Below are 19,327 nucleotides of genomic sequence, written 5' to 3' on the forward strand. Positions count from 1 at the left end.
TCAGTTTTCAAGTAGGAGCTGTCTGAGACTTGTGACCTTGAGAAAGTTCAATTCACTTATCTGAACCTCAGTTTCCTCACCTATGAAATGGGTATAATAACTTCTCTGCCTACTGAATGTGAAGATGAGATGAGAAAACAGAGGGATGCCAGGGAAAAGAAGAACATCTACCCAGGGACAGAGCTGGGTATTGGCTGGAAGTTGTCACATGGCCCTCCCTTATTGCCTGGGAAGCTGGGAAATTGAAAATATTTCAGCTGCACACATTGCCCCCTTGATAAAAACCCAGGTTCTGATAGTAGAGTGAAAAGGGACATAGGAGACATGGGTAGACATGGAGTGACTAGGAATGAGACCTGAGCAACCTCACCCTTGTAGGCAGGCTCAGTGGGGTGGGCAGACCTGGCTGAGGAGCCACACCCGATTCCTCTGTCTCTCTGGGGGCGGGTCTCTGCCACCGACACGTCCACCTCTCTGTGGGTGTCGGCAATGCCAGTGGAGACAGATACTGACCTGGCACAATGGCAGGGGCCACGCTGGTGATGGCAAGGGGCGCTTCCTCTCTTGATGGCACAACCAAGGCCTGAAAAATTGGGGGCAAGCTGGGATGGGGGGCAGCGTCCAGCACGGTGGGATTTCAGTAACCAGTCACTGAAACAAGTCTTAGAAACGAGTTATCATTTGTGAACCCAAAACTTCTCTTAAAAACAGCCTGTCAGTGAAACAGGAGTAAGTTACTAAAAACAACGAGTTATTAAAGTAAGGCCCGCACTAGAAAATTCTAAAAACAAGTCCCTGCTCTTTTCTCTGCAGCCCCCGAGGGGAAGGGATGAGAGTCTTTGTTCCCTGGGCTCACTCCCCCAGAGCCACCTGTTTCTGGTCTTGAGAGGTGACCCCTGAGGTCACTTGCTGAAACACCTGCTACAAGGCATGAAGTCCCTGCTCAGCAGTTCCTTGATCCATTAAGCCCATTTCACAGATGAGGAGCCCTGAGGTCCAGACAGAGCTTTCTCTCTGCCAAGGCTCTCTGTGACGTCCTTTGTTGAGTGGGTGCTGAGCGCTCAGGGCAGGTGTGGGCACCGCCACCCTCTCTGGGCACACAGACCTGGCCCTGCCTGTGCATTCCCAGCACTGCCATGCCCCATGTGTGTTGTGACTGCCCTCTAACAGGACTAAGGCGCCCACACACCTTTCTGGAGCCCCTGCCAGGTGCAAGGCATTCCAGTGGGGTGACCTCGAGCACATGGAGAGCCCTCGCACAAACACTTCACACAGGAAAAGTTAACTAACCACCCAAGACTTAAATGCCCAGCCCACGGCCCTCCTGGAGTCCCGTGACAGTGATGCAGGTGGAGAAGGCAGAGAACCCTCTTGGCTTCCTGGACGAGGATTCTGGGGAGACCTGGGCCTTGAGGAATAGCCTGGGGTCAGCGATCCGCACGGCCTGTCCACGGGCTGGCTCCCCTCATCGGCTGAGTCACTCACCAAGTGGTTATTGACTTCCTGGGGGTCACTGAACTGAGACTCAGAGCCACTTATCAGCATGGAAAATGTGTCACCCACAACACAAACAAAGCCGAAACAAAACTCAAAGTATATGCTGGCAAACTCAATAGCGGTCACTCCGGGTGGCCGCAGAACCACAGGCGGCTTATAACCGTTTTGCTTATCTACTTTTAAGGAATGCTATCTTGTCCCTTACGAATGTCTGAATACCTCCACCAGATCTTTCTGTGGGAAAACGACCAAACATACGTACAAGTAGAACCAAGAGTCTCCACGCCCCTGTCACCCAGCCTCAATCGTCACCAACCTTCTCCCCTTCTCGTCCCCTCCACCAGCCTCATCTTGTTAAGTGTGTTTAAGCAAAATCAGACACCTGGGGTGTCACTTGGAAGTACATCAGGGGTTTCTGTAGCCCAGGGGTCTCGAACTGCTTTTGTGTGTCAGGGGACGTCTGCGGGTCCCTTCTGGGAATAGCGTTTTCAAATGCCCAAGATAAGACGTGTACGATGGTAAAGGAAGCCTATCACATATACACAATATAAATCTATTATACTGAGATACAGCAATGGAAGTATTTTATATATTTTTTTAAAGATTTTATTTATTTATCTTTAGAGGGGAAGGGAAGGAGAGAGAAGGAGAGAAATATCAATGTATGGTTGCCTCTTGTGAGTCCCCTGCTAAGAACTGGCCTGCAACCCAGGCATGTGCCCTGACTGGGAATCGAACCGCGATCATGTACTTTGCAGGCCCACACTCAATCCACTGAGCTACACCAGCCAGGGCTGTGATGGAAGTATTTTAAATGTGGGAGGCCATGGTGGTGCGTGGGTGCCCCTGTTAATACATCACCTTATAAGGTCTAACAGCAGGCCTGTCGCCACCGTTATAGGGACGGAAGTCCAGCAGGTGTAGCCAGCCCTGATGATGGGGCGCAGGCTCCCCTGCACCTTCCCTGAACTGGGAGACTGGAGAGTGGCGGCCCAGGAGGTCTTGGTCGGACAGACCTCGTGATCCTTTGTCCCTGATGCTTCCTGTTCTGTGACCTTGGATAAGTCACGTGGCCTAGGATAACCACTGGCCCTCTCTGGGCCTGTTAGTCCTCTGTAACCTCCTTCCAGGGGCAATAAAATAAAATAACACAAAGCATGGACCTAGGGCGGCTCAGTGACTGTGTTCCTCCCTCACTCCCTGCAACCCCATGAATTGCCCTGGGAAAGGCTTAGCATCTGGGCACGAACCCAGAGGAAGCTGCTGACTCCGGGGACAGAAGTCAGAGAGTGAGGGGCCCCTCAGTCTTCTCCCCGGGGCTGGAGGTAGCTCAGGAGGCCCAAGGGCCAAAGAACACCACGGCTCACAGGCATTGCCTCCCCACGAGCTGGACACTGCTAACTGCCCCGGCCCCCCGCACGGAGGGCGCTGTGGGTCCCTTCCCTTCACTCCCAGCTGCTCCCAGTGGAGCCTCCCAGGTCAGGCCGGGCCCTGTGACCTGCCTGCCTGGGGGACGAGGCTCCATAGCTCACGGAGGCCTCCACCTTTGGCTCCTTGAGAAAGCGAGTGGGGGCTGAGCTGAGGGGGCTCTGAATGAGAAGTGGGGGGAGTTGATTGTGCTGGGGGTGCCCCACCCAGGGCCTGCAGCTCCTGTCCTTGCCGGAATTCTTCGTCTCCCACCCGGTGCACCCTGGAGCCTTCCCGGTGGGGCTGACCTGCCCTGGGGATGGAGGAGTCCTGGTCCTGGAGCCCAGAGCTCGAAGCTGTCACCCTGAGAGGGCAGGCAGGTCAGCCTTCTCTGGAGCTTTTGTTGGTTACTACCCCCACCTCAGAGTCACCAGAAAAATCCATTGTGTTCATTCGACGAGAACTGAGTGTCCACTGAAACTGGAGTCCTAAGGATGCAGAACAGACACTGCCCTCCATGTTCCATAAACGATCCTCTTGTGCCCTGGCTGGTGTGACTCTGGATTGTGTGCCGTCCTGCAGACCAAAAGGCCGCTGGTTCGATTCCCAGTTGGGGCACATGCCTGGGATGCAGGTATTTTTTGCCTATCGATGTTTCTCTTCCTTTTTCTTCTCCCTCCCTTCCCCTCTTTCTAAAAATAAATAAATAAAATAAAATAATAAACAATCCTCTTGTAAGTAATAGAATCTTACAGTGAGAAGCAGGAGAGGATGCCACAGAGATCTGGGAGCAGGGGGGCTTCCCAGAGGGGCCCGACCTCAGCACCTCAGCCTGAGGTGAGCAGGAGGGGGTCTAAAGGCCGTGTGGGTGCCGTAAAGACAAGAGCCTCCAGGCCGGAGAGAGTGTGTCTGGGTCAGAGCAGCGGACATGGCTCTCTCCCTAAGATCCTGCCCCCCCCCCGAGCCCTACCCCTCACTGTCACCCAGGTGACCCCCCTGCCTCTCTCCCTCCCCTGTCCCTGCCAGGGGGTCCTAGAAAACAAGACAGCAGGCTGCTCAGGTCCCCAGGATATTCCCTATCCTTGCCCCAGGCCAGAGGAAGGGCTTGGAATCTTAGTGCCCCAGGGGTCTGGCCAGGGGCCTCGGAGGGTGTAAAGGAGAGAGGGGGCCCTGGGGCCTGCCAGGGATGAGTGGGAGTGTGTGTGTGTGTGTGTGTGTGTGGTGGGGGCGGTTCTCACCTGGATGGGGGTGCCCCCATCCAGGACACCCTCTCTGTCCTGCTCCCCAGTAGGGCACGGAAGATAGTTCTTGAGCCTGGCCCTGCCTAGACCCCTGGCACTGGGGTCTAGACTCTTGCCATGGGGTACCCTGTCCCAGGTGATTTTTTCCCAGGTCGGGCCCTGGGAGGTGGCCAGAGCCAGGTGTGCACTGCCCAAGGCTGGGCGTCAGAGTGACTGTGCCCTAAGCTTATGGCTCCATGGGGGGTGCACCTGGTCCAGCAGGAGTTGGAGGGTGTGTATGGGGAGGGAGGGCAGGAGGCTGAGGGACTGGCCCTGCTGACCTCTCGGGTCAGAGCAGCGACTGGATGGGAAGGGGCACGTGACTCAAAGACGCCACTTCAGCAGTGCCTGCGGGGCCTTCTGGGCTATGGCAGACATCGGCTGGGCCAAAACCTTTACTGGAAGAGCAACCCAGGGCCTGAGCCTTGGTTTCTCTGTCTGTGAAATGGGCCGCTTTGCCTGCTCTGCCTCTTCCGTGGGGTGACCGACTGACCTTGTCCATGAGGGAGCTGGGAGGTGGTGGCATGATGTGGGTGGCACTGCTCTCTGGTGGCTGGAGCTGGAGTGGCTGGGCGCCTGTGCCTGGACCCAGACGATGCCGCCCTCTGGGGATGGGCCGGGTCCTCTTCATCTCTCTGTCTTCTCCACTCCATTTCTCCTTCTTCACCCCAAACTTCCCAGGGGCCCCAGGACTGCTTTCTCACGAGGAGGGAAAATCGGTTCAGCAAACGTGTCCATTCAGCAGGCGCTGGATGGCCCTCTCTGTCTGCACCGGGAGTTGGCCTGCAGAGCTCTCGCGGACACGGGGAGACTGCCCGGCTAGTGGGGAGCGCCTGCTTCACAATGAATGAGAGTATGACACTGTCCAAGAGCCGGGAGTCCTGTGGGGCTGGAGGGGAGGGGACGGCAGAGGTGCAGGTGGGACCCCGAGCGGGGAGAGTGTGGATGTGGTGCCGGAACGTCGACCCCTGTTGGCATGGTGACGGTAAAACTATGGGAGATTGGAAGGAGGGCTGACAGCTGATTTTCAGTCCTTCTTGTAGAAGATGGGGAGTCGCCAGGGGTGACGGGTGTCTGTGTGTTAGTACTTCAACCACTTTTAGCCCTGCCAGTGGGGTGGGGGGTCTCATTCTGGGAGATGAAAGGTTCCGAATCAGATGGTGGTGGTGGCCGCACATTTCTGTGAGTATACTGAAAACCACTGACTGGACACTTTTAAGTGCTAAACTTTATGGTATGCAAATTACAGCTGTTTTATTTTTTTTCATATTTTATTTATTCATTTTTAGAGAGAGGGGAAGAGAAGGAGAAAGAGAGGGAGAGAAATATCAATGTGTGCTTGCTTTTCACCCTACTGGGGACCTGGCCTGCAACCCAGGCATGTGCCCTGACTGGGAATCGAACTGTCCACCCTTTGCTTTGCAGGCTGCGCTCAGTCCACTGAGCCACACCAGCCAGGGCACTTGTAGCTTTTTTTAAAAAAGAGGGATAGGGTTGTTATGGACTAAATGTTTGTGTCCCCCAAGTTGGTGTGTTGAAACCCTAACCCCCTGTGTGATGGTATTAGGAGGCGAGACCTTTGGGGAGTGATTAGGTCATGAACTCTCATGAAAAGGAACTGTGGTCTTAAAAAGACCCTAGAGCTCTCCCTCCCCCCTTCTGCTATGGGAAGACCCCACGGGAAAAGGTGGTCATCTATGAACCGGGAAGTGGGTCTTGGACTTCCAGCCTCCAGAACCATGAGAAATAAAGTTTTGTGGTTTGGGAGCCACCCAGTCTGTAACATTTTGTTGTAGCAGCTGGAAGGAACTGAGGCTCAGAGCCTGGTATTTATATTGATGGAGTAATCAATATCCGTGAATGAATAAATGAGCGCAGATAGAAGGAAACGTTCTGACCACAACGCTCCCCCGGAGGGTGGGCGGATGGGCAGGGTACTCTGATCCTCCTTTCTGGGTTGTGTCTCTTGTCCCTGCCGTGACCTGGGCGACTGACCCTGAAGGCACCTGGGTCAGCAAGCCTCCGCCCCACACGCACCTCGGGGCCCTGGCCTGGGCTCAGGCTCGGAGTGGTGGCTGGGTCTGGGGAAGGAGCTCCTGGAATTTCTTAGGCTCGACGGGAGTGGGAGGGGTGGACTAGAGATGGAGCCACATCGATGGAGGGTGCCGGGCGGAGGTTAGCACCCTGTCTGGGGAGAGGCCTCCTCGCAGAGGACTTTAGCGGGGAGGCACCGGAACTATCTAGGCGGTAAATTGAGCCGGACTTGGCGACTGATTGGGTACTGAAGAGAAGGGAACTGGGGCGCCAAGATCCACCCCAACGTTTTCAAAGAAGTATTGTCCGGCCATCTCTTTTTGGGCCCGCAGGTTGCCCCAGTCCCAAGGCTTAGAAATGGCCACTGGACTCTTCTGTCGCCTACAGTTCACTCAGGATTTACGGCGACCCCGTAGCTGTCCGTCCCGTGCTGGGCGCAGGGGGGACACGCACCCTGCGCGGAAGGGGTGCACACGCTCTCCGACCACTGCTGGCCTTCGGATGAGGGATGCTCTCGGGCGGCGGGAGACGGCGTCGGAGCTGCCTTTACCTGGACACGTCCGAGCGGGGTCTCCGGGAAGAACAGGTGTTTGCCGGGGTGGAGAGAGATGGGCAAAGTTAGTGCGCGCTGGAGGTAAATCTGGAGGAAAGGCAATAAGGCGAATGAAGGAATAAGAGAGAGGGATGTCAAGGGCTGGAGTACGGCAGTGCGGATGCGAGGATTCGAGAGTGTGTGACGCGCCAGACTGGGCAGCGCGTGGAGACCGTCCTGGGGTCTGGGTTGATCTCTCAGCCCTCGGGGAAAGAAAGACACGATGTGGCCCAAACTCACAGGCTAACTCCAGGAAAGAGAAGAGGAAGGGGGTGCTCCCAATTAAGGACTTCCGAGTCCCCCAGAAGCTGCGGTTTGGGGCAGAACCATTCTCTGGAGGTGGAGAGGGGAGGAGAAGCCGTGCACTCGGAGCCAAGCCGCGCAGAAACACCTGGAACCTTCGCTCGAGTCTTCTTGCTCTTCTTTAATTGTTTTTTCGCTTCTTTATGCCACCACGAGCTCGCCCACGCGCGAGCTCCGGGCTTCAGCGCCACTAGTTGCTCCTCGGCCGCCCCCTCCGGCTCGTGGATTGGCCCGGCGGGCGCCGAGCCAGGCGCAGGTTATAAAGGCCGAGCTGTGACGGCTGACTGCTGTCCCGAGATGCGCCCGATGGATCCGGGCGAGGGCTGCGCCGGGGATGGGCCCGGGGACTCCCCAGCGATCACCCCCGCACCGCCGCCCGCAGCCAGTCCCGCTCCAGAGCCCTCCGCTGAGCGGGCACCCGCTGCTGGACCGGGAGGAGGGTCCGGATCTCCTTCCGTCTCGGGACCCCCAGCCGGAGCTTGCCCGGCTTCCGAGGCTGGATCAGAGGCGGGAGCTTTACTCGCGCCAGTCCACGGGGATGCCCAGTCTGTGCCCGGCAACTCGGACGCGCCGAGGACCCGCTCCATAGTCCAAGGGTCTCCTGCTCCCCAGACCCCTGAGCTGGGGACGGAAAAGGCATCGGACGTCTGGGAGACGCAGGCCACTTACACCGGCCGGCGGCCGGGGGTATCGCTCCCCGAGCGCTCCACCTTTATTCCGGAGCAGGAGGAAGGTAAACCAACCTGGTCCCGGGACCCCGAAGCTGGGGAAACTAGGGCAGCTCAGGGGAGGGGAGGGCGCCGTCGGGTCCAGGCGCACGGGCCCCTCTGGCACTCGGTCCCGCTCCTCCACCCGCCCACGCGTTGTCACTGTCTGCAGTGCCCATCCGGTCACCTCTTTCCCACCTCCTCCCCTTCCCTCAGTCCCTGATTTCCGTCAGTGGGCCAGGTCCCGGGGCCCGCGCGCTCCCCGCCCCCACTGCGCGCCTGTTGCTGCGCCAGATCTGCGCACTCTCGTGCCCACCTCCCGGGTCTACCGCAGTGCCAGGAGAGGGGCGGGGGCTGCGGGAGGGCGCTGTCCGCGCGCTCTGAGCCTGCGCTGGCCCGCAGCGCCAGCCACCGGAAGGTGGGTGGGCAGAGGGGGAGGTTTTGCCAACCTCTTGGCTGCGGGGCGGGTTAAGGTGCAGCTCTCTCCAACTCCCCCCAGCCTGGGGGTGGGCAGGCCCTCAGGCAGACTCTGCCCCTTCTTTTCCCTCCCATCCTTCTCTGGGTCTCGGGAGATGTGTGGATTGGGTCTAGAAGCTCAGGTGCTCCGACTCCAGTGTCAGAGAAATCGCTTTCCCTCTCCTCTCGGAGCGCAACAGGTGCAGGGGTGGTGACTGCGCCTGTTTTTATGACCCGCGAGGCCCCGAGGAGCTGGGCACAGCTTCCCTCTGGCGAAGGGGCGATGAGTCAGTCTGCGGATCCTCCCAGTGCCAGGGACCCAGGCATCCTGAGAGCCCATTTCAACCTGAGTCTGGAGGATTGTGATCTCCGAACCCCTCCGGGGGAGGGGGCAGGGAGGAAGAAGGAAGGAAGGAAGGAGTCCTGTTGGCTCTGGGAGCAGGGAAGAGAATACTGAGTTCTGGGGGGTATGGAGAGGACGATGGGAGCAGGAAGGAGCTCCCCTCTTGTTGCTAACCCTTGCTGTCGCGGGAGAATGGGCACAGGGCAGGAAAGAGAGGATGCAGGGTAGCAGACAGACACCCCCCTTTCGCTGACCTGGCTGCTCCACTTTCTCTTGCAGCACTGTGTCCTGACCAACCCCTGTCAGTCAAGAAGACCACCCAAGAGGATGTCAAAGTGATGACAGCTGTGCCAGAGGAGGTGTGCTGCCTCCCTGCCCCACACTGAGCCCCCCCAACCTTAGCCAGGTCCCTGTCTGCATTCTGTCCTGTAGGGGGGGGGGTCTTGTCTGTTTCCTGCCTGGCCACCTCTCTAGGGGCCACTCTGGGCGTCCCACTTATGGAAAGCAGGTGGAGGTAAGATGTCCAGGCTGGAAGAACTTTTAGAGCCAGCTGGTCTGACCTGCTCTTTTTCCGTAAGGGGAAACTGAGTCAGGCCCCACCTCGAGTGAATGGCAGACTCTTGCCCAGGGGATGGGGAGGGTCTGCCCTAGTTACCTAGCTTCCCTCTGACCGCTGCGTGCTCCCTAGCTTCTCCCACCTGTCTGGGAGACCCCAGAAACCGGGAATTTATTTCCCATGGATGGGGGTCCCTCTGCAGAGAGAGTGGGACCTGGATACAGCAGCTCGCATAGACCAGTCCCTGGTGAAACAGAACGGTGTCCTGATGGAGGAGAACAGCAAGCTGGAAGCCATGCTGGGCTCGGCCAGGGAGGAGGTAACTGGGCAGGGGAGGGAGGGAGGGGCGTGCCCTCTCGGGCCTGCCTACATACGGCTCCTGTGCCCCGCCCTGACCCAGGGCCACTCTCCCCCTGCCAGATTTTACACCTTAGACACCAGGTGAGCTTGCGGGATGACCTCCTTCAGCTCTACTCAGACTCCGACGACGATGAGGAGGAGGACGAGGAGAGGGAAGAAGAGGAGGAAGAGGAGGAGGAGGAGCAGGAGCAGCATGACCATCCCTATGAAGCCCCCCGGCTGTGAGTGCCCTGCCCTTGCACCGGACGACCCAGGTTTCTTGTTTGCAGACAGATGTGGACGGCCCGTGTGCCTGTCAGCAGGGGTGCCGGGGCTGACTGAGGTGCCACACTTAGCCCAGGCGGGCTGGGAGCTGCCCACCCCAGCCTGACCCCTGGCAGCACCCTGACCCCCATCACTCCCTTCCCTAGGACGCTGCTGACCAAGCCCGAGCTGCCGCACCGCTGCCCGCACCTGGAAGCCCTGCAGGAGCAGCTGAGGCTGCTGGAGGAGGAGAATGGGCAGCTGAGAGAGGAGGTGAGACTCGGGAAGAGGGCTAGCCTGCGGGCAGGGGGTGTTGACTGGCCTGCTCCTTCCTCTCTCCCTCCTTCCAGGTTTCTCAACTTGATGTCCTTGAGGAGGAGATGCTTATTCTGGAGTGTGTGGAGCAGTTTGGTACGTGAAGTGGTTTCTTGGAGCAGAGGGCAGAACTCAGGACCCGAGACCTGAGTTCAAGTCCCAGGCCTGGCACTTCCTAGCTGTGTGAGCTTGGATGAGTTCATGACCTTTCTGAACCTTCATCTTTAGAATGGGCATTGATAATCTCAGCCCTCCTGACCTCTCCAGGGGTTATAGCTGAGGAAATGCTTTGTGCCAACTGCAAAGAGCTGTACAGAGGCTGTGGGTCTCCTCGAAGCCAGTGTCCTTTTGTTATCTGGGACAAGGGGAGAAGGGGGCTAGAAGCAAAGCAGTGGGGGAGCTGTGAACTCCCAGAGACCAGGCACTCTGGGGCACCGGGGCTAGGGCACTTCAGGGTCCTCCTCAGACGGCAGCTGTGCCTGGCCCTGCGTGTTATGAGGGTGGGCCAGGCATGGTGTTCGTGCCCGAAGAGCTCAGCCTGGCTGGTGGGATTCAGACTTGAGGCACCAACCGCTCTTCCCCTCACCTCAAACCTCATCCTTCTTTCCCTGCGTTCCCTAGCTCCCTGAATGGCTCCGCTGGTCCCCAGACCCCTAAAGGAGGAGCAAATCCTCCCACTCTGTGGCTCCTTCCTTCTAGGAAAGGCTCAAGTCTCTCTCTCTTCCTCCCCACCCGGGCTGCAGCTGGCCCAGGCCACCTCTTAACTGGCCTCCCTGCCTCCACTCCTGCCTTTCCAGGCCTTTCTGCGCACAGCCTGAATGACCTTTTGGACAGCCAGTTTGCCTATGTCTTCTTCCTAAACCTCCCCAATAACTTCCCATTGGCTGAAGGATAGAGCCCCAACCTCCCTGCCAGCCTGAGATCTGCGCCCTGCCCCCTGCCCGGGCTACTTCGTCCCAGCATCCGGGGATGTCCTCTGGGCCTCCCAACACCCGGCCTGGGCCGTTTCTTCCCTTCTGCCTGGCTGAGCCCTCTGTGCCCCCCGGGAGGTCTTCACTTCGAGGCTTTGCAAAACAAGGCCAGGCTGCGTTGCTCCATCACAGTCAGCAGTGCGCACCATTGTGGCTTCTATTCCCATCAGTCCCCACCCTGCTAGACTTGAGTTCAGTGAGGCCCGGACCAGGTCTGGTTGACCGCTCACCCAGTGCCCTGCTCCACGTGGGTCAGTAACGGTTTATTGGAAAGGAGACCTGAGTTAGGAATGCTACCCCGGCGGACCCAAGGAGCTGAGGGTGGGGGTGGACAGAGGCCTCTGGGAGGACCAGAACTGACCCCCTGTCCCCACTCCTCCGCAGCGGAGGCCAGCCAGCAGATGGCCGAGCTGTCGGAGGTGCTTGTGCTCAGGATGGAGAACTACGACCAGCAGCAGGAGGAGGTCACCCAGCTGCGGACCCAGGTCACCAGCTTGCAGCAGCGCTGCCAGTCGGTGCGTCGGGGTGTGTGTGAGGCTCCCTCCTTGTGTCATGGCGCCCCTTCCTCCCGGAGCTGTCAGCTCAGCCAGGCCCCAGGCCCGAGGCAGAGTTGGAGGAGACCTCAGAGAGTCCCTGATCTTGCCCCTTCATCCCAAGGACGGGGCCAGAGAGGTCCAGGAGCCAGGCCACACCCCCCCCCTCTTCCCCGTTTGGCCTGATTTCATGTGACTTCCTATTGAAAGGGCTGCCAAAGACTCACTGATGTGCCTGGGGAGACTTGCCTGAGGCAGGGGGTGCATGGCGGCCGGATGCTCTGGGTGGGGCTCACCGGTCTTCGGTTCTTCCAGTACGGGGCTGAGACCGAGAAGTTGCAGCAGCAGCTGGCTTCGGAGAAAGAGATCCAGATGCAGCTCCAAGACGAGGTGAGGCCCCCGCTCTGGGTTCCTGCCCTGGTCCTTGAGAGCCTCGAACCCGATGCTCCTGAGAGGACATGCTCCTGGCACCAGGGGTGGGTCTGTCTCTTTCTTCACCCTTAGTGTCTGGCACTGGGCCCAACAGGTGGAGGTTCAGTCGGGGTCTGAGTGGAGTGGAGTCCGGGTACCTCCTGGGGTCTCCCTGCATGTCCTGTGGGTATGGAGTCTGGGCCTCCCGCCTCTTGGCCCAGCTTCCTGGCCCCCTGGTGAGGTGGTGGGCTGGGGGTGCCTGAGTCCCAGCGGCCCCTGCGGCGGGTTCCAGCTGCAGGATCTTCGGGAGAAGTACATGGAGTGTGGGGGCGTGCTGATCGAGGACCAGGAGAACCCCCTCCACCAGCGAGGTCCCGCGTCCACGGGCTCTGCCGCCCACTCCGCACACAGTGCCCCTCCGGTGAGCACTCCCTGCCCAGGCCTTCCCACTCCTGTCCCCTGCGTCTCAGTCCTGCTGGAAGATTTCTATCCTCAGTCCCTTTCTGTCTCTGGAAGTGTGGGTGGGGCTCAGTGGGGACCCTCTGGTAATGTCCCCCCTACCCTATAGGAGGAGCTTCCAGATTGCCAGGAGTCCCCGGCGAAGGAGCGCAGACGGTCTGTGAGGAGAATCGTCTTGGACCCCCTGTACATCATGGAAGGGTGCGCGGCCGGGCCCCAGGCCCTGCTGACCCACACCCACTCTTGCCTTTCCTGCAGCCGGAGGGCTTTGCCCTCTTGTTTCCACCTTCCTTCGAGGCAGTGCCCGTCCTGCCTCCCTCTCCCGCCTTGTTCACTGCCCAGCCCCTCCCACCCCCCTGCCCTTTTCTCTCCCCACAGGGTCTGGGTCTGGGCTGCTCAGTTCTCCCTGGGGTTTCTGCCTGCTGGGGCCCCAGGGACCTGGCAGTTTTAGCTTCCATTGCCTTGGACTGTGATGGTCCTTCTCTCTGTTGAAGGAATTATGAAATAAACTCAAAGGAGACTTTAAACCTGGGGTAAGCCCACCAGGGGCACCCCTGTCACCTCCCCTCACCTTTCAGCAGCCAGACAGCGGCCTGAAGCTGGCTCTGTGACCCCTTAGCCCTGGACAAGGCCCAGATTTCCGCTGAGTGGAAAGTTGTTCTGGGAAGAAGCTGCTTCCTTTTACTTCAGATCTTGCCCCATCGGTGGCCGTTGATTTCAGGCAGCCCCTAGCGGAGACCGGAGCCTTCCCTTTCCCTGACCAGGGGCGGGGAGGCATGTGGACACTGGCCTCGGAGCTGGGAACACCTGGGCCCGAGTCCTAGTTTTGATCCCTTTCTTGGCTGTGTGCCCTTGGGCAAGTCACGTGACCTCTCTGAGCCTTACTATGACAACTGGCTGTGGGTGGGGTGTAGAGGTTCAATAATGAAAGAGGGGGCAGCGGCAATATCATCCCTGTTAGTCTGTGCTGAGCAGCAGGGTTGGGGGCTCACGGAGGGCCAGGCCTGAGTGGTGGTAGAGACCCTCTTCCTCCTTCCTGCTTCGAGCTGGGCTGTGTGTTTGAAACCTTGAAGTGGCGCCCAGCTCCCCTCCCTCCTGGCTGGGACAGAACTGTGGTGTGGTTCTGGGTCTGTGTATAGACGGAGCAGAGTGTGGGATTACTCTCAGCCCCCGACCCCCATGGCGAAGCTGAGGCTGGCAGGCGGGGCCTTGGTAAGCCTTTCCTGTCTCCCTGCCCAGGTGTGAGCTGTACTGCAGTGAGGATCAGGAGCAGGAGCAGGAGCAGGAGCAGGATCAGGGGTTCGAGGCCGAGGAGGGGTCCATGCCAGCAGAGGAGTTCACGCTTGTGGAGCTGCTGGTGCCTGAGGAGGATCTGGGGGCCATAGAAGAGGTAGTGCCGCCCGAGGACAGGGTGACGGACCACGCGGAGCTGGTGTTGGAGGAGGCTGAGGCCTGGGAGGAGGTAGGGCTGGAACTGGATGAGGCGGCCCCGAGGAACGTGGTGACCTCAGACCTGGAGGCCAGCAGCCTGGGCCTCTCACACCTGGACATTAAGCATGTCCTCCAGCAACTGGCCAACTGGCAGGACACCCATTACAGGCAGAAGACACCCCAGAAAGGTGAGTGCTCCCATGGGGCCTCCCTCCAGCCAGACGGACAAGCTGCAGATCGTCAAGCCGATGAAAGGTGAGGGTAGGTGAGCCCCCACCAAGTGCTCACTTACCCCAGCCTGGCCCCACCCAGTGTGCTGATTTGCATGGACTTTGTGTATCACTTGCCTAGGCACCTGGAGTTCCCCTCAGCTGGGATGGGCCCCAATGCTCATTTACATGGAATTTGCATAGGATTCCAGATCTCCACCCCCTTTTCTCCTGGGGGCTGGGCTGGGGGTCAGGGCCAGGACTGTAGCTTCCCCTGCACCTCAGCTTCCTGTCTCTGCCAACCCCCTTTCCCACCACCCTCATTCTACCTCCCCCACCCCCAAGGCTCCCTAACCCTGCAGCAGAGGCAGCAGGAGGCCAAAACAAACATGGGGGACAAGACCATGGAGTAGCAGCCCTAGGTGCAGACCAAGGACTCTCGAAGGCTGAAGCAGGACAGGGCCAGCCGCCCTCCCATGGCCCGGAAGGAAGCGGGGCCTTCTGCGGCAAAGGCCTCCATCAACAAGGGCAGTCGGACAAGTCCCCTGGGTGAGTCTGAAGGTGGGCTAAGGCCTCCGACAGGGTGGTGGCGTGGGTCAGGGTCTCCTCCCCCCAGCTAGGAGCGCCGAAGGTTGGGGACCTGAGCCTGCTGAGTGCGGGCCGTGTGCTAGCCCTGCCTTCTCCAGGGGCTCATGAGACATCAGAGATGATTTACTGACACACATCATCTTCTTTAATCTTATCTCCACACCCCTGTGGGTGGGTATTATCATCTCCATTTATTTGGTGAAGAAACTGAGGTTCAGAGAACGAAAGTAACTTGTTCAAGGTCACACAGCCAGGGTGGATCTGAGCCTGGTCTCTGCATCATTAATTCATAATGACCACCTTGGCCTGTCCATCTCCTCTGACCCTGTTTGCGGGATCAGCCGTGATGTTTATAACCTGATGGCCGCCTCACTATTATATCTGGACTGTCCCCACTCAGATGGCTCTTTGGTCACCATGGGGTGGTCTCACTAGGGTCACCAGGTGAGGCTGTGCAGGTTGTAAACTGAATGGTGACCTGTATGCCAGTGGGAAACCTGTGTAACTGTCAGTGGTGCCTGTCTTCTGCTAGGGCTGCCCAGGCCCCATCCTCTGCCCACTGCCCAGGCCAGGCCCGTAGTCCCCAGGCCCCTCCATTCACATCCACCCCTTCTCTTCCAGGGTTTGCTGTTTCCCAGCAGCCTGCAGAGGCCCCACGGACAGCCTGAAGCCCCTTCTTCTGCTGCCTAACCAAGTCCCACCCGCCTCCCCCGTCCTTCCCACCCTCCAAAATGGGACCCCCATCTGTCACCAGCCCACCCCATGTCCTGATGAACCCGAGCCAGAGGTCGAGGGCCCAAGCCATGACGCTCCTCCGAGACATGCTGAAGGACCCCCGGGCCTCCTTCTGCAGCCAGTGCGAAGGCTGTGGTTGCTGGTCCCGGATCGCAAGGCGGCCTCCAAACGCAAGGTGGCCCCCGATGTCAAGGTGGCCCCCGGGCAGGAGCAGCCCAAGGGGAGGCCCACGAGCTACCAGACTGAGGTCTGAGCTGGGGGCCGGGGTTAGGCCTGGCCCAGGAAGTTACTCTGAGCACCCTGCTAACAGCATGCTCTTCATTCCTCGGCTCCCAAGCTAAAGGTGGCTCCTGAGTCCTTGTCGACTTTTAGGGATCTCCGTTCTTGGCCCTTTTTTCTGAGCCCCTAGTTCCTCTTTGTCACTGGTGTGTCTCTACCTGTGGGTGAGGAGTCCCTCTGCCCAGTGTTGTGCCTTCCCCCGCTGTCCCGCCCCCGCCTCGGCCTGTGAGCACCCAGGCTCCTGCCCAAGGCCCAGTCACTCCCTCCCACCGTTCACCCCTCAGTGCCCGTCTAGATGTTCTCCCATTTCCCACCCTTTACTCGTCAACAGCTGGAGGCGGGGGCACAGGACCCCCACCTGTACCTGCCCTGCTCCCCGCAGTGCTTCTCGCTCTCCTGTTGCTTGTCAGCCTGTGTATGTGCCGGTGCAGGAAATAAAGCAGCTACCTGTGCATCACTGGGTCCAGTCTCCAGACATCTTTTGGGAGCGTGCATGTGTGTGCATGCATGTGCACATGTGTGTGTGCACGAATGTACCTTGGTGGGGCAAAGTTGTGGAGAGAGGCTGGGCTCCAATATCAAATATGCCGAAAGCTTTGATTACACGGATTATGTAACCATATCAACAGCCCCTGCGGGGTGGTGGTTGTCAGATGAGGGAACTGGCCCAGACAGGTTAAGTGACCCTCCTAAGGGTCTAACAGCTGGTCATGGAGCTAGGACTTGAACCTGAGACTTCGACCCTGACCGATGTCGCTTATTTGGTTGAGCATTGTCCTGAAAAGTGAAGTGTCACCGGTTCGGTTCCCAGTCAGGGCATATGTCTGGGTTTGGTTCCCAGTCGGGGTGCATGCAAAAGGCAACCAGCAAGTGATCGATGTTTCTCACATGGATGTCTCTCATCCTCTCTCTTTCCCTCCCTTCTCCTCTCTCTAAAAATAAATAAATAAAATCTGGAACCTGAGACATCAGACCTCCTGATCCAGGGCCTCTGACCTAGTGCTCAGTGTGAAGGGTGAAGCAGGGGTGAGTCTCCCTGTCTCAGACAGGGGCCCCCGGAGGCAGAAGCAGACCTGGATCAGGGTTTGAAAACAAGTGTGTTCCGAAGGCGACCCCAGGAAGCACTCTTGGAAGGAGCTGGGGACTTGAGAACAGAAGGAACCTAATGAAAGGGAGATTTAGGCAACTGAGGCCACTCCTGGGGAATTCTGGGAGGAAGTGTAGTGTTTTACAACCCACCACTGGCCAGCATCACTGACATCTGGGAGTTTATCAGCAATGCAGAATCATGCCCTGACTGGTGGGGCTGGCTCAGTTGGGTGAGTGTAGTCCCGTAGAGCAAAGGGGTGCCGGTTCAATTACCGGTCAGGGCAATGCCTAGGTTGTGGGCTCTATCCCTGATTGGGTGCGTACTAGAGGCAAGCAATTGATATTTCTCTCTCACATCAATGTTTCTCTCCCTGCTCTCTTTCTCCCTTCCTTTCTCTCTCTCTTAAAGGAAAGAAAAGAAAAAGAGAACTACAGAATCTCAGGTCCCACCCCAGACCCATAGAGTGAGACTGCACATTACCATGGTCCCCCCACAATGCACATGCATGTTAAAGTTGGGGTCGCACCAACACAGAGCCCATCTCAGTTATCCCACCCAAGTGGTGGGGGAGCTGGGACCACCGACTCTCATTCTGCATTGGCTGAGGGCCGTTCCTGGGGGCATTAACTCACTGCCGCCCTGGCCCCCCACACATGGGCTGAGGCAAAGTCCCCTGGCAGAGAGAAACTGGGCTGGTAGCAGAACGTGGGCAGCGTGTACAGAACGGTGAGGGCCGAGGGCGTGGGCGGGGCCCGGGAGCCTGCTGGAATCCACCTCCTGCACCAAGGAAGCACTGAAGCTCCGTCGTGGAGTTCCCTCTGGCCTGGCATTGCTTCTTTAAGACGATGGCTGGTCAGGGAATCTGAAAACAAAACTTTACACCTGGAGGGCAAATGGTGTATAAGCTGCGATCCCCACTGCGGCCATTGGCCCTGATGCCTTCAAGTGCTTTTCTCATCTCTGTTCTCTGACAGAGGACTCCTCCTATATTCCCCGCACCCTTGGCCGCTGGTCCACGTTGCATTCCTGGTGCAGTAACCTAGACCTTCACTCCCGAGAGGTCTGAACGCTTGGTCACCATGCCCATTTCAGGCCATTGTTGCTGCAACTTGCTGCTTATGGCCATCACCAGGCATGGAGGCCCAAGAGGCACCCCACACCCCAGACCCTGAACACTCCTTCCTTCTCCCACTGTGAGGCAGTGACAGCTCCCCGTGCTAATCAGAGTCCACAGCCTCTGATAGTAACTGACTTTTCTGTTTGCCGTCTGACAGCACAAAGAGCCAAAAATGGCTGGGCAGCAGTTCTACCTTTAGGGTTTAGGGGAGTCTAGAGTATTCCCTGGTAGAAGCATCCTCACCTAGGAGCCAGGGTTTCTGGTCCAGAAGTGTCTGGAACTGAGAAGACAGGGAACACAAACCTGAGGTGACTCTTGGCAGGGAGGGTGACAGGGGCCACTTCCACACTGGGCCTTGGGGCCTGGGCCCATGTGTTCTGGATGTCACGGTACAGCACTGTATAATAACCCCTGGTTCAGAGTCCATTCTGCACCCTAACCCCCTAATGCACTTTTTAAAAAATCCTCTCCAGAGGACACGCTCCTGATTTTAGAGAGAGGGGAAGGGCGGGAGAGAAACATCCATGTGAGAGAGAAACATCGATGGGTTGCCTCCTACACATGCCCCAACCGGGAACTGAACCTGCAACCTAAGTGCGTGCCCTGACTGGGAATCCAACATGTGACCTTTGGTTTACGGGTTGATGCTCCAACCGACTGAGCCACACAGACCAGGGCCTTAGCTTCGCCTTTTAATTCCAGTTTTCTATCAGACCTGTGGTTTATGGGTGACTCGGTACATGGTGGGACAAGTGGATCTCCCAAGGCCATGTGCTCATTGCCGTAGTGTTTCCACGATAAAGCAGATTCCTGAGGTCATGTTTTATGAGGTCAAGTGACAGCAAGTCACACACTGTAAGTCCTCAGATGCTCTGCGTCTCTGTAGGCTGGTGGAGGCACTGGCAGGAAGGCCAAGTCATGCGTAGAACATGGGTCGGTCCCCACAAGGACGGCCCAACGCCCCCTAGAGGGTGGAAGGTACCTGTCTGAGGTGATCAATTCACCACAGGCAGCTCGTTGGGGCCCCTGGAGGCATGATCCCAAGTCAAGGGCTCAGAGTTGGTCTCTGCCACTGAGGGGTCAGATATGCAACAGAGGTTGCAGTTCAACTGGCTGTCTGCCTATGGGCAACCTGTCCCCACCACCACTGTCCCTGTGTTCACGGGTCCACAGTGCCAGGGTGGAGTGGCTGAAGGCTGTGTCCGGCTGACTTCCATGGCATGAGCCATCCTGTCTGCTGGGATCGTCAGGTGGCTGCTCTCAGATGGACACACTCTGTGCCCTCTCCATCACGGATCCATCTACTCTCGTCCTCTCCAGAAATCTTTGTCTCCCATATTCCATAATCTCCTTCCTACAAGTCCCCTGACCAATCAGGGGAGCCATCGGCCACTGCCTGGAAATCGGAGGT

At 58.2% G+C, this 19,327-nt stretch overlaps 1 protein-coding gene across 2 annotated transcripts; it reads left to right on the forward strand.

Annotated features, from left to right (window-relative positions):
• Positions 1-7,412: 7,412 nt before the first annotated feature.
• Positions 7,413-16,524, forward strand: HAP1 (huntingtin associated protein 1). Of its 2 annotated transcripts, XM_037033486.1 has the most exons (13): positions 7,413-7,846; positions 8,899-8,978; positions 9,378-9,494; positions 9,596-9,756; positions 9,946-10,051; positions 10,129-10,189; positions 11,449-11,579; positions 11,913-11,987; positions 12,301-12,429; positions 12,577-12,668; positions 13,707-14,153; positions 14,453-14,656; positions 15,317-16,524. In XM_037033486.1, exons 1-13 carry the CDS (start codon positions 7,420-7,422, stop codon positions 15,681-15,683), a joined length of 2,397 nt encoding a protein of 798 aa, XP_036889381.1. In that variant the 5' UTR covers positions 7,413-7,419; the 3' UTR covers positions 15,684-16,524. The 2 variants fall into 2 exon arrangements, with proteins under 2 accessions (XP_036889381.1, XP_036889382.1); XM_037033487.1 differs by lacking the exon at positions 15,317-16,524 and having other exon boundaries at positions 13,707-14,159; positions 14,453-14,535.
• Positions 16,525-19,327: the final 2,803 nt, after the last annotated feature.

The sequence above is a fragment of the Sturnira hondurensis genome, unplaced genomic scaffold (genome assembly GCF_014824575.4).
Source record: "Sturnira hondurensis isolate 20B ecotype Veracruz unplaced genomic scaffold, ASM1482457v3 Scaffold0021632, whole genome shotgun sequence".
NCBI classification, from domain to species: Eukaryota; Metazoa; Chordata; class Mammalia; order Chiroptera; family Phyllostomidae; genus Sturnira; species Sturnira hondurensis.